General features: G+C 34.5%; 2 protein-coding genes across 7 annotated transcripts in view; one reads left to right on the top strand and one right to left on the bottom strand.

Moving 5' to 3' along the window:
- Positions 1-407: 407 nt before the first annotated feature.
- Positions 408-13,563, top strand: LOC135110303 (ribonuclease Oy-like). 6 transcript variants are annotated; one of them, XM_064022498.1, is made up of 7 exons: positions 408-507; positions 4,583-4,641; positions 5,528-5,674; positions 6,225-6,445; positions 6,842-6,996; positions 10,256-10,401; positions 10,773-13,563. In XM_064022498.1, the coding sequence occupies exons 2-7, from the start codon at positions 4,598-4,600 to the stop codon at positions 10,912-10,914; spliced, it is 855 nt and encodes a 284-aa protein (XP_063878568.1). In that variant the 5' UTR covers positions 408-507; positions 4,583-4,597; the 3' UTR covers positions 10,915-13,563. The 6 variants fall into 6 exon arrangements, with proteins under 6 accessions (XP_063878568.1, XP_063878572.1, XP_063878569.1 ...); XM_064022502.1 differs by lacking the exon at positions 408-507 and adding an exon at positions 521-542; XM_064022499.1 differs by lacking the exon at positions 408-507 and adding an exon at positions 527-614.
- LOC135110302 (mitochondrial intermediate peptidase-like) overlaps positions 3,350-14,355 on the bottom strand; it is a 35,128-nt gene continuing 24,122 nt past the window's right edge. The window contains exon 15 of the mRNA XM_064022492.1: positions 3,350-4,382. The gene's annotated coding sequence lies outside the window, so the exon portion shown is untranslated. The remainder of the gene's footprint in view (positions 4,383-14,355) is intronic.

Genomic DNA, 14,355 nt, shown 5'->3' with positions numbered 1-14,355 from the left:
TAAAAATTAACCAAGATGGAAACATTTATGATAACACCTTACCATCTGACTTGCTATTCAAGGCTAGAACAAATACCCTGGTGTTAGGATGGAGAAATAAATATAGAAATGAAGAAGCAAGCTGCCCTCTATGTAACTACGACGAAGAAGACCTAGAACATTTCCTGCTATACTGCCCAAAACTACAAGACATCAGAAACACTACAAGACTCCTCTAACAATCCTATCACACAAATATACTGGAAAAACTCTATTTGGTAAAGATAATAAACAACAAGACTATAAGAACATCATAACACCACTCTGGAAAAAAATATTATCTAATAAGACAAAAACAGCAGCAACAATAGAAAGAAAAAAAAAAAAAAAAAAAAAAAAAAAGCGGGTTGCCGTTGCAAAGGCTGAACTGAACTTAACTGTAACATCAAGAATCAAGATCAAATCAAGATCAGTGTTGACACTTGTGCTGGCAGTTAGGTAGATACACTTCGCTGCGTCATTATTCAGGTGATGACTGATTTCATCTCAGAGGTTAAGATACGGTACATAAATCCGGCAATATTTCATAAACTAAATAATCTATTCGCAAAACACTACCAAGGAAGCAGTGTGGCGTAAGTGACCTTGTCATATCTTTAGAAGAGGAGGCTAACTATAAGCATGGTACGCTTATTGCTTCCCTGCCATCAAGGAAGCTTAAGGTTTCGTACCAGACGTCGGTCGCGAACGGCATGTACAGCCATATGCAGTGAGCTATGTCAGTGGATCCTGTTAGATTTAAATTAATGCTACTTTCACCAGCAATGACACAGGGATTGCGCTAAGATCCAAGTGAGGCCTTCATGGAGTCTGTGAACAAAGATTGGTCGAAGAAATGTTATGTTACGTGTGCAAGGATAGGAACCTCTGAGTCCGAGTAACAGAAGAACATCAACTGTTTTGTTAGGAATTTCACTTCAGAATTCTCTCTCCCAGCTTCTTTCAACCAAGTGTCTGCTTTTGAAGTATCCCTTTCTGCTCATCTTGGTGATAACCTTCATGATGTTTTTTTTATTTTATTTATTTTTTATTTTGTTTATTACTCATTTATATGTTTACCTATTTTAAATATTTATTTTGTTTTATTATATTTATTTATTTATCTATTTATTTAATTGTTATCTTATTTATCAATTTATTTCACTATGTGATGCACCATCCAGCTGATTTTAGCCTCACTGACTGTTTTAAGTGTAGTAAATGACCACCTCTTATAAAATTAACAACAAAAAGCTATGCTTCACTTTCTCTTTACTTTCAGTTTTGATGTATCACTCATTTTTTTACTTAATGCTGTTTCAGCATCCATGAATGCTATCTTGAAGATCAGCTGGGTCTTGCCAGTCCATATTCATCAAATATCACTGAGATGGACTGATACTGGAATGCATATGTGAATAGGTGTCATGTAGCAGTCTGTCCAAACATTATAACTTCATGATTTAAGGGCTTTGCTTCTTAAATTCTGCTTAAGTTATGCTAACTAGGTATAAAGAATGATGAGACCTCAGAGATGGCCACTGAGATATTGAATCAGGAATAAATGTGAGGCTTTAAAATGTAATAGTTGAACCTATCATGGATGCTTGGAACAGTGGCTGCTAGGAATCAGTCAGTGAATGGATGTATTAAAGTCTTATCAGAGGTTCTGTTTTGGGTAAATCTGTAGTTTCATACAATACTTTCATTTTACTTCAGCTTTTTCCTAATACATTAGAAATTAAGAGATCTGGTGAGGAAATGGGACTTTAAGATGTGAAAAGCAAATATATTCTATTGCCTCTCATTAATGCCTTCCATCACAATAACCACTTCGCAGACTGCAAGATGTATTTTGAAGATATCATTGTTTTGACTGGACATGATTATATTTTTATTAATTTTTATGGAAATAGATTTGTCTTTTTCAGTGATGAATAAAGCTACATAGTTGTTTAAGGCATGTTTTGCAGTTTAAGTGAGTGGTTACTCTGGTGTCCAGTGGCACTGATCACCAGTTACTTTATTAATAAAGTAATGGGAAGGTTTATTAATAAAGTAACAGGAAGGTTGTTTAACACCTGAGACATTAATTCTTTTACCTTGATCAATTCCATTGAACCTAGGAATTAACTGTGTTACATGATTATGATTCACTCCAGTACAAGAAGAACAAGTTGCTGAGATAGACTATTGGCATTTTTTCAAAGCAATGACGATATTGATGGTGGTAGTAATTGCGTAGGCTGCACACTCACACCTCCCAATCATTATTATTTGGATTATCACTATTTATTATCACCATTGTACTATCTTCTTTCTTGTTTTTCTCAGTCTTCCTTCTTCTCATTGTAGTGTATACATGAAGGCATCTCAGTCAGCCTCAGTGTTGATACAGGCTGATGAAAATGAGGGTGTGTACATATGTAATTGATCTCATCTGTATAATTTTTTTTCAACACATATAATGTATTGCAGAAGTGAATTTATGCTACACAATATATTGAGCTAAAAGAGTACACAGAAAATGCAAGAAGTGGATATTGGTTGCAATTGGCATCAAATGCATTTATCCACCATCATAGAGGGATACCTGGGCCATACATTGCTGGCCTCTCTTCAATTCGTCCCCAGTCAGTGATAATGCTGCAACAGCATCACTTGCTTTGCTCTCTCTCTCTCTCTCTCTCTCTCTCTCTCTCTCTCTCTCTCTCTCTCTCTCTCTCTCTCTCTCTCTCTCTCTCTCTCTCTCTCTCTCTCTCTCTCTCTCTCTCTCATGTATTATACATCACTATGTGTTATGTTTTTTTTTTTTTTTGAGCTTGGTGAATAACTGGTCAATGCAGATCCCTAACTACCATTTAGCACTGTGTCATTGCTCAGTCAGTTATATTGCTATTGTATATATATATATATATATATATATATATATATATATATATATATATATATATATATATATATATATATATATATATATATATATATATATATATATTATTTTTTATATTTTTATACATATCTCATATGTATGCTGGTAAGCATAGCAAAGTACCTAATGTAATGTGGTGCTTTGCCAGTAAAGGTTAACATCTCAGGGTTTTTGTGTGGGACTGCCTGTCAGGCAACTAGGTAGCTTCATTCACAGATTTTGGCTATACTAAAATACTGAAAAATTCCAGGGAAACAGAAGAGACTGAGTAGCAAAAAAAAAAAAGTATGTTAATGTGCTGGATATTATTTTCATCTGGAAACATGTGCTGTGCTTCTGTCTGCATAATCTTTTTGTATTCCTAATTTTCTAAGATACTTGTGGCTTCAAGGGAAGTCATCGAGTTTTATAAACTTTACTTAATTATATTATTTACATATATTTACACTCACATAATCATATATAACTTCCAGCAGTCATACACAACATTCTTTGCACAGTAATAAAAGTTACATAATACTGATTCATCTCTTTCTGCAAACTGATGTCTTGAAATCCTATTTCTGATTTGTATCACTTCACACGATTAACATCCAGTAACAAACACATGCTACACATACTCAATTACACTTCTCAATATATAACTAACATTTTACTCTGGACTGCATTTAACTGTTCAGCTCTACTTATAACTACTGTGATGGGCACCTTGCTCATCTTGACCCTCTCTGACAGCTCTGTTTAGTTTGACTGTTTTCTGTCCCTTTCTGTCTCTTGCCCTGCATACCCTATGCTGATATGATGACTATCCCCCAACAAATTTATTTTATTTTATTTTATTTGTTTATTTTTCTTCCATTTTATCTTCCCATAACTTTGGTAACTCATGTCTTCATCCAGGCAGGAATGAGGAGGTAGAGTTTTGATAACTGTTGTGTCCACTTTCTTGTATACACTTCCTCAGCATGATCCCTCACTGTCCTAGTACTTCCAGTTTCCTTGTCTATTAATTCTATATACCTCTGCTGTTAGCTCAATCTTATTTACATACTGTATTTGTCTTGTGATGACTCACCAGATCTTGATAGTTTTTTTGGTGATCTCTTCTTATCTCTTATCTATCAGGTAGTGATAAATTATTGCAACACTGGTACACACTCTCATGTTTATATTCTTCCTCAGTTATTATTTCTACTTTTGTAATTCATCCTTCATTTCTTTCTTCTTCCATTCTGGTCTTGTATTCTTTCTTCTTTCGTGTTTCATCGCTTATTGATTTTCGTAAAGAAGGTTATGGCACATGCCTCTTTCGTTCATTGGTCAAGCTGAACTTCCACATGATTTTTCTATATGCAATGTCTCACATTGCATATGAAATAGTTGTTACTCATTTTAAATGAGCATTGTTGGCTGCAGGTTGGACATACAGCAACTGGAAGGACACAACAATTAATATTTAGAGAATTTCTTTATTTTCTTAGATTTTATTTTCATAGAACATGCCTAATGTCCTTTTCAAGAGAAAAATACATAATAAAAACAAATATCAAGTTATAAATTCCTCTTTTTTTTACATAAGATAGCAAGAAAGTCACTACTTAAAATTTATGCTGCTATTCTGACTATCCACAGATATCTGGTGTCACCATGAGGTTGCTCCTCATTACGGCAGTGTTGTTGGTTCCTGTCATGTGAGTATCATGGCCTCTGCAGAGACACCCTTTGCAAAACTATTGCAGTGTGTGTGCTTATGGAAAAAAATAAATTTCTTGTTTCAAGACAAAACACAATTTGCATACGTAGTGCTTTCTACATGACAACATGACACTAACAGTGACAATGATCATGAGGTAGTAGAAAATAGTGATATGGACTGAATGACTAATGAGTTTGATTTATGAGCTTTAAGGGGGGTGCCATCAAAAAAAAAAAAAAAAACAGGAAGAGTGCTGTTATTGAGAACAGGTAGGATGTTGTGCATGAGCAGTGGTGCCCTGTAGCCTTACCTCACAATGTTAGTATACCATCTGTGTTGTCTGTATCTATTTCTAGGCATCTTATATTGGTTGACAGAAAAAATTGGGATTTTAGGCTATACTTGAAGCATAATGGTTCTAACATGAAGTAAATTTTTTTGTTCTTGTGGTTATTATGATTCTTGTCTGGCAAGATTGTTTTAGTACCAATTAATCACCTGGTGGAATCCCAGTGTTAAATATTAACTATGGTAATAATGATGCCATGTAAAAGTAATGTTATTAAAGATAAGTACAAATACAAAAGATGCATATTAAATGCCAAGCTTGAAGAAAATATTTATGATATGCAATAATAATAATAATAATAATAATTTCACACAGGATAGCTAAGACAAAGCACCACACACACACACACACACACACACACCATTTACTCTCTTACCCCCATTGACCTACAGTGGAAAAGGATTCTCCCCATGGCCCACTGTACCATAAAAGTAATGGCTTTGCATATATAACATTCCTTGTGTGTAGAGTACAATGTCTGTTGCTTGAGTACTACATGGTGATAACAGTGATGATGGTGGTGTGCTTCCAGAAATGCTGCTGAGAAGGTGACTTGGGATGTGCTCATTTTCACCCAGCAGTGGCCAATCACCAGCTGCATTAGTCACATGGAGCATGACCCAGGTGCTTCATGCAACCTCTTTCCCAACATGACCTCTTGGACTGTCCATGGAATCTGGTGAGTCAAACCTACTCCATTCTATCTGACTTGACTGCTTAATGGTGTGTTGACAAGCTCCTTGTTACATGAAAGTTCACACTGAAAGTTTACACTGCTTGCCACACATGATTCTATTGCTAAAACTTATTGCATTACATTCTTAGGGATAGATATTCCTTTCCTTCTTGGATTATAAATTCTTTGAAAATGTTTCACTGGGGAAATTCTCAACTCCAAAGCATGATAACCTTTGATCTTGATCATAGAATTATATGCAGTGACTGTGTGCTTCAAGTAATTTGGGATTATTGGATTACAGAGGATGATATGCAGTTAGCGTTTTAAATTATTTTTGTACAGTGGTCTCATATATATATATATATATATATATATATATATATATATTTAGTGCATTTTATGCCTTCCATCTTGTGAAACTAGCTTTCCTGTAACTCTGATTTCCTGTCATTTTAAAGCTTGAGTCTATCCTCAGGAAGATTCTGAAGCATCTATCTTCTCCCAACCTTCTTTCTCATCATCAGTATGGATTCTATAATGTATATTTCAGGCCAACCACGCTGGGAACCATTGGTCCAAATTTTTGCAATAAATCATGGCATTTTCAAGAAAAAGAAATAATTGCCATTGAGCCTTATCTAATCAAGTACTGGGGCAACATATATGCTGAGGATTCCCGCACCTCACTTTGGAAGCACGAGTGGTTAAAGCATGGCACATGTGCTGCTCAGCTGCCTCAACTAAATACTCAGAAGAAATATTTTGAGAAAGGTAAAATCATGACTTGCTTTATGTATTTTACTCCATATTATAAGTAACTTCTCATAGAAATTATGGCCTTGTAGTTCAAAATGATGTGAAATTCCAGCTATGAAGATTTCCTTTCTTGAAGAGTCAAAGGGGTTTTCACAACAGTAAAGTCACACTGTATCAAGGCCTCAGGACTTCATGCCTCTAAAACCTGCACTCTCCTGTCATGTAATGCTGAATGGGAAAGCACTGGAATGTAGATCAAGGTAAAGTTATATGTACATCTTATTGCAGAAACTTAAATTATATTCAGGCTACAGTACACTCTGGGATAGAAGATAGTAATGAAATGTATTTAATCTAGTACACAATTAACTTGACTTGTTTCAGTATTTAATTCTTTACTTGATACGGCAGGGCTGGAGTGGGTGGTGCGGTATGATATTCTTGCCGTCCTCACTAAGAGCAACATCATGCCATCTGATTTGGAGACACATTCTGTCAAGAACATCTTTCAAGCTGTGAAAGATGCATTTGGGGTCGATCCAGCCATCGATTGTATTTATGATAAAGTAATATGCTTATGTTTCTGATATTAAGAATTTGAGTATGCAAACTTTCTAGGATAATGTAACTTGGTGCTAATAACATACCAGGATTTTTCTTTCAGCCAGGTAAGTAGGAAGTTCTTTACTTGAGCAGTATTTCCTTACTGTGCTTGATGTGAGTTTTATTAATTTTTCCATGAACTCACATGTACATTTCTCCAAAATACTGATATGATTGAAAAAAAATCACATACTAGTAAATTTCAGCTTTTAATTGCTAGTTTTATAACTAAGCACAAGAGGTGTGGCTAATTTTCTCCACCTTCACCAACCACTACTTTCATCAAGAAGGAATGTGTAGATACACACATCTTGAGTTTGTTTTTATTTGATGTTTGAATTTACTTTTTAATTAATTTCCTTTTTTGAAAAAAAAAAAAAAAAAAAAAAGGAAGTCCATAATGAACAATTACATGAAATTCATGGCATCTCTATTAGATGGTGAGGTATCACTCTCTAGCCTGATACTCACTGGGCAGTGATCTGGTGACAGGAAGAGGAAGGGTGTTGCTACTTACCACATTCATACTGAGTTGCATCTATTTCATGTGAAAATATTCATAGTGAGTCAGTTTCACATAAATAGAATGAAACCCTAATTCACACATGTCCTTAAAACCATTCTGCTGCTCAGCCTGCTGATGATCCAGGTAAAGGCAAAGTCTTTTTGATATCCATGCAGCTGTTCTATTTTTTTTTACTTTTAGTACAATATTCAGTGAATTTCAGGAGACATTTCTCACTTCATTATCAGACAGGCATTGAATTTAATAATGTTACTTAGCAGTAGGCTAATGTAAGTGAGTATTTATAAAGTAGGTTAAACTAAGCTATAATGTTTGGTGATGCATTTTCAACGTTATTTACTCATATTTTCAATTTACGTTTACTTTTTTTCCAGAGTAACCACATTGTAGGTGTGTTTGTATCTTAAAGTTTGGAAAATGCAAAGTCCAGAACACTACCAGTTTAGAACATTCCAGACCAGTGATTCTTACCCTGTATAAAAATCTGTCAATATATCAGGCTGAGATTTCCCATAATGGAGGTAAGCCGTAAAAAGGCTAAAAACACACACACACACACACACACACACACACACACACACACACACACACACACACACACACACACACACACACACACACACACACTTATTCCTTCATTTCTTAACTTGGTATGAATGTAAAGGTAAAGTTTGTATGAGTGATAAAATAGTTAAACAGGTTTACTTAATACTTAAGAAAAAGTTTATGGTAGACAGAGTGAAAGATTGATAGAAGTGACGGAGGTGAAAGTCAGTGACAGGAAAAGGTATCAATAGGATTTTTGCAATTAAAATCACAATAAAGGAATACTTAGGACAGGATGAAAAGTTGTGTGATCTAGAGAAAGCATATTATGAAGTTAATAGAAAAACTCTAATATTCTAAAAATTCATGATGTAGGAGGGCAGTTGCAGCAAGGAATTAAGGCTTTTATTGGAAGGCAAGTACATGTGTGAGGATGGAAGAACTTAGAGAAAGTTTCACTATAGGAGCATGAGTGAGACAGGCATGTGTAATGTCTGTGGTTGTCTGACATTTTTATGGATGGTTGTGTGTTGGAACAAGGATAAAACAAAATGGAGTGAGAGGCATATGTATTTGCAGATTAGACAATTTTAACTGTCAGAAAGTGAAAGATAACTTAGATATTGGTGGAATAATTTTGTAGTGCGTGTATGAAATGAAAACTGAAGATGAATGTTGGGAAAAAAGATGATGTTTTTTTGAGAGGATGTAAAGATGTATGACTTCAGGATACCTTATAGGGTGTGTGCCAGCCATAGAGTGTGAGATGGTTATAAGAGAGTGAAGTGAGTTCAGGTCAGGTATCAGAGAACAGTGTTATGTAAATAGCATAAGATGAATGAGAAAAATAAGAGAATGGGCTATGAAAGGTAGATATTATATGATGACTTGCAAGAGTTGTCAAAGGAAGTAATGTGTTTATGGAAGTAAAGAGGGGTTTAAGGAACAGTATTTTTCTGCCAGCACTGATGCATTGATCAAAGACCTGAACAAGGAATAGGGCACAACAGTCTTGAGTAGATGCTGTGGATCTTAGTTACAAAAGGAGCATGTGGTATGACAAGATGGGAGTGAAAGTGTGAGAGATACAGTATGAACAACTGTGTAACCAGTGTGAATAGTAGAATATTGGAATGGGTGAAAAGAAGCACAATGAGATGGGATGGCCATATTGAAAGGATGAAGCTCCAGACTCCTAATACTGGTCTTTCTTTCTTTTCTCTACTTTAATGTAAGGAGCTTCATATTTCTTCTTGTGAAGAATTTATGCACGAGTAAAATTAAAGATGCTAATCAGGAAGGACGTTTAGAAGATGGAAGGATAGAGTGAATAAGTGCATGTGTGAAAGAGCTGTTAATAGATTGCAAATGCCATGGTGGAGACTTGTCTGCTTTGGTCACCCCCTTGGGGGACACGGAATAAATGAGGCATCAGAGATATTTATATTGATCTTTGCCTTAGCCTGTAGGGTGAAGAGGATTGGTTCTTGCTCATTATGTTGCAAGGAAGTGTTGTGCAGCTGGAGCTTTATGTCATGCGGTTGCTTAAAAGGCTTGCTTTATGAGTCCAGAAATAGTGTGCTCTTGATAACCAAACCATCCTCAGTTCCATAAAGCATCAGCATATCCCCTCTTGGATATGTTAAATTACCCTTAAAAGAGAGAGAGAGAGAGAGAATACTAATCCATTTTCTCTGTATCCATACACTTCTCTGGCCCTAATGTTATGTTGTGCATCAGTGCACATCAGTGGTAGTTTTATCCTTTACTATTATCTTTAATTATAATTGAAGTAGCTTATGGTGTTCCTTTGAATTTCAAGCAAGGACATCCCTTTAGGTTTTATCCCCAATGAACACCTATCAAAAACAACATTCTTAATATGCTATGTCTTACACATTCACCTACCCAGACACACACACACACACAGATATACTTGCTTAACTAACACTTCTTTGTATAACTTTTGCAGTCACTTTCCATCCATCCATTTTAAACTCATAGATAATTTAATATAGAGTTTAATTTATGCTATGTATAATATTAAAATATACTAGTTTTGTGCATGTGCTTGTTTTAGACCACTTATATAGCAGTAAAGAAATGCCATTGGTGTGCATATCAGATCTTTATGAAGTTATTTGTTTCAGAATACTAGACAACACATACTGTCTCAGATAAAACTCTGCTTTGACCCATCACTGAAGTTAGTTGACTGTGATGGCATTATTGGCTTTGGGACCCATCAACTAGGTACTTGTCCTCCTAAAGGCATCACTTACCCTGCCACTGTCAGGTCTGTATCTCACTCTGGTAGTTCACCATTGTCTGTGTAAAAGTAATATTTAATATTTATAAATATTGAGCAGATGTTTAACAGAATTACTTGACTTTTTGGTGAGGCAATTGAACACACTTTACTCTTGATCAGCCTCTTATACTTGTTAAATAAAAAAAACAAAAGCTTACCTATCATAAACTTTGCAAAAATCTGTTGGGAGATATGGTTTAAGGAAATGCTGTTTGTAAAAAAGGTACACTTGAAAAGTTAACCTAAATATGTTTTTAGAGAATTGGATGACAGGTAGACTTTGCAATGAGGTTATTTTTATTATTGGCAGTTATGTGCATCCAGTAATCTTCCTGTTCATGCTTGTTTTCATTCAGGAATGGCGACAAGACCTACAGGTACCCCAAGAAACTTGCAGTGGCTCACACCCGTGCCTGGGATGAGGCCAACTCCCGGTGCAATTCATGGATTTGTCGTGCTCTCGTCTATGTCTACGTCCTTACATGGATGACTCTTTAAAATTTGTGAACAAGGAACAGAACAATTGAAAAGCATACAGATAATATTAAATTTTATAATTTATGGTAAAATTGTTTGTTAAATGAAGACATTTGCTTCTTGTTCACCCTCTACAGGGTGTACACAGTTTTCCTCCTTCATGAAGCTCTACTCACTTCACCTTGGTAACTTTATATATATATATATATATATATATATATATATATATATATATATATATATATATATATATATATATATATATATATATATATATATATATACACACCTGTTTTAAGACCTCATATTTAAAGAATACTTCTGGTGCTTTTCTTCCATTGTTATCAAGAAAGTGATGTACGTACATACGTCTGCATGTATAAAACACAGAATTTAGGATAAATAGATGTCTTGTGTCAAGTTATACTGTTACCTGACATTTTAAACTAACGGATATGCTATACTCATGTTTCCAGACCACTCCAGATATTAATTTTCTGTTTAAAGAACTTATTCTTTAAAGTTATTCTTTAAACATCTAATCTCCCTTCACTACACTGCTGTCCTCTTGTTCTTGCTATGTTTCTCTCTAGTCATGTCCGTCCACATTTGTCACTACAAATCTAAGTCATGATTAAATCTTCTCTTTCTCTTAAATTCCATAATGTTTGCAACCCAAATTTACATAACTCATCTTCATGGGTAAGCTATTTAAGGCTATGTAGTTCTTTTGTCTTGTGATTAGGTAGCCCTCACTTCAACAGGAAACCGCATTCTTCATTATAATGCTGCAGTAGTTTTCAGCCTATTTAAATTTCTGGCAACAATTAAAAACTTTCTTGGAGTATTGCACAAGCATGTCACTAAATCTGAAACTACATCCCATGTGACATTTGTGTCTGTTTTCCTATGAAAAATGTCCTAAATCTGATAGTGCAACTTGTATTACTATCGTTCAATACTTTTGCCTGTTTTCCTATGAAAAATGTCTTAAATCTGATAGTGCAACTTGCATTACTATCTTTCAATACTTTTGTATTACTATCATCTACAATATTTTGTTTTCAAAATAATTGCTCTTAAGAAGGAAGATCATGAAAGTAATATTCGAGTTTAAAGATTTGCATTTGTGGAAGTGAATTTTCATTTACTGTGCTTTAGCACACACACATTAAAAAATCATAAAAATTGTACATTTTCCTTCTGGAGAAATATGAGGGCCAGCACAGGAATGATACACAAGTGCCAACCCCTTGAAGATTGAGATAATGCTATTCCATAATTCATACAATGAACTTTTACATGCTTATAGTGGAAGGGGGAGAAATCCCACAGATAGCAAGGTTGGAAAGCCATATAAACACATAATGTTTTAGATTTAACTCTTCCTGCATTTCCACAACACCTTGCAGAGGATTGATAAACAAGCACCACTAGGCTGCACACACAACAGTATGTAATTTGATAACGTGTCGGACACACCCTGTTTCTTTTGGTATTATCCCCGGCCACCTTGTGTGTGTGTACAGAGTTAGGTAGATTAGTTTCCATTCTCATTCCCAGTCTGTTTATTTCCTGTATTTGCTTGCATTCTGCATTATTGTTCTGTTTTTAAGAGTACTGCAGTAGTTTTAATCAATGAAACCAAGTTTAGTGACAGCAAATTAATGAAGGTATTGTTTATAAGGTGTTTTGTTCAAAGGAAAACACAAGAACCATACAACCTCTCACAAGGGTAGGCAGTGCCCCTATACTCTTACTAATAATAATTGTGAATCAAGTGAATTTACTGCAAATGACTAAATTCTTAGTCCTCATTACTGTACTTTCCTGACTATACTATTGCAACAGCTGTTGATTCCAAGTTGCAGAGTCAAGTGGTATAAGAATTATCACAAGTATGATGCACAATGGTGTGATGATGCAGATTCATCTTCTGTTAATGATACTCCTACTAATTGTTGAACAAGGTATGCTCTTTGTGGTAATAGCAAACAAGGTGAAAGTTGCGTTGTATCAGACGACAAATATCATCATGATGGTAAAAAATAGTATGTGTGCATAATTATCTGCAAGAAATCAGCATCATCTTCCCTTTGATTCAAACATAATCTGTCATTCTATAAAAATGACATTTGTGTATCATTCTCCACACGGAATTCTATAAAACAGCACTTGTGTATCATTCTATGCATGTAATTATCATAATTTCATCTATAACTTTGTATGTGATTTCTGGCACTTTATAACGATGGTGCTTGTGTGTCATTCTGTGCTGGGCCTCATATGACCACTGCAATATTTAGTGCAATCTCCACTTCCAGTATCAGCTAATCTCTAATAATGGCCAGATTACTTATGTTGTGCAATCAAGAGCCTGTTTAAATGTAGTACAATGGAATACTGGTAGTTACTGATGAAATACATGTGACATTTGCACCTTGTTGCTCATTAATAATTATACTGTTTTTGTGTGTAAAAAGGACTAAAAACCACAAAAATACCTCTGAGTAGACAGTATTTGCAGGATTGTTATAAAATTTTTGTTGAATATTTAACTACATATTTTTACATAATTCCAAGAAGCATTGTTTTGCAGGTATAAAGACTTTGCATGAGTTTTCTATAAATTGTTGGAAAATAAATAATAGAATACAATGGTGCACAAAAGTTTTCATTTAATTGGTTCACAACCAGCAAAAAAGTGCCAAAGTTGGTGAATTGATCCTATGGGGTTAACTTGTCCTAGGCTTTACCTCTGCCCCACCCCCATCCCCCCCAAAAAAAAAAAAATAATGATACCTTTTATGATGAAATATTTGTCTTCCAAATATCTATAAAGACCCCTTTACATATATCAAGATCAAGGTAAGTTATGATATAAATGTCTCTATAATATGATCAATACTTTCCTATTATAAGTAGTTTCAGTACTATAAGATAAACTAATAATAAGATGTGGCATTTTGCAAACATCCAGACACTGTTCTTGATACTAACAGACATGAACTTTCTTCACCTTTGCATCAGTAATGGCAGCTCAAGGTGTTCTTTTGAGTTCTGGTATGGTAATGGCATATTGATTAAGAAAGCTAGTAAGAGCAATACAGGAGTATTAACTACACTAAATTCAGTCTCAAGACTTTTTTGTTAATCTTTTGTGAGAAGTGAATTCATGTTTCATACAATAATTCATATATATATATATATATATATATATATATATATATATATATATATATATATATATATATATATATATATATATATATATATATATATATAGATAGATAGATAGATAGATAGACAGACATTAAGATCGATCATCATGGTCCAAGCAGGTGGTTTAGCTAAGATGCCTTCTATAAAACCAAACTGCCATTTGTGTTAATCAGTGATGAAACTGATCTGTTAACACTAATCATAACTTTGTATCTTCATCAAGCAAACTTTGAATAGTTT

Source organism: Scylla paramamosain, chromosome 20, assembly GCF_035594125.1.
Source record: "Scylla paramamosain isolate STU-SP2022 chromosome 20, ASM3559412v1, whole genome shotgun sequence".
NCBI lineage: Eukaryota > Metazoa > Arthropoda > Malacostraca > Decapoda > Portunidae > Scylla > Scylla paramamosain.
The sequence above is the reverse complement of the archived record's forward strand: the minus strand, read 5'-3'. Positions and strand labels throughout refer to the sequence as shown.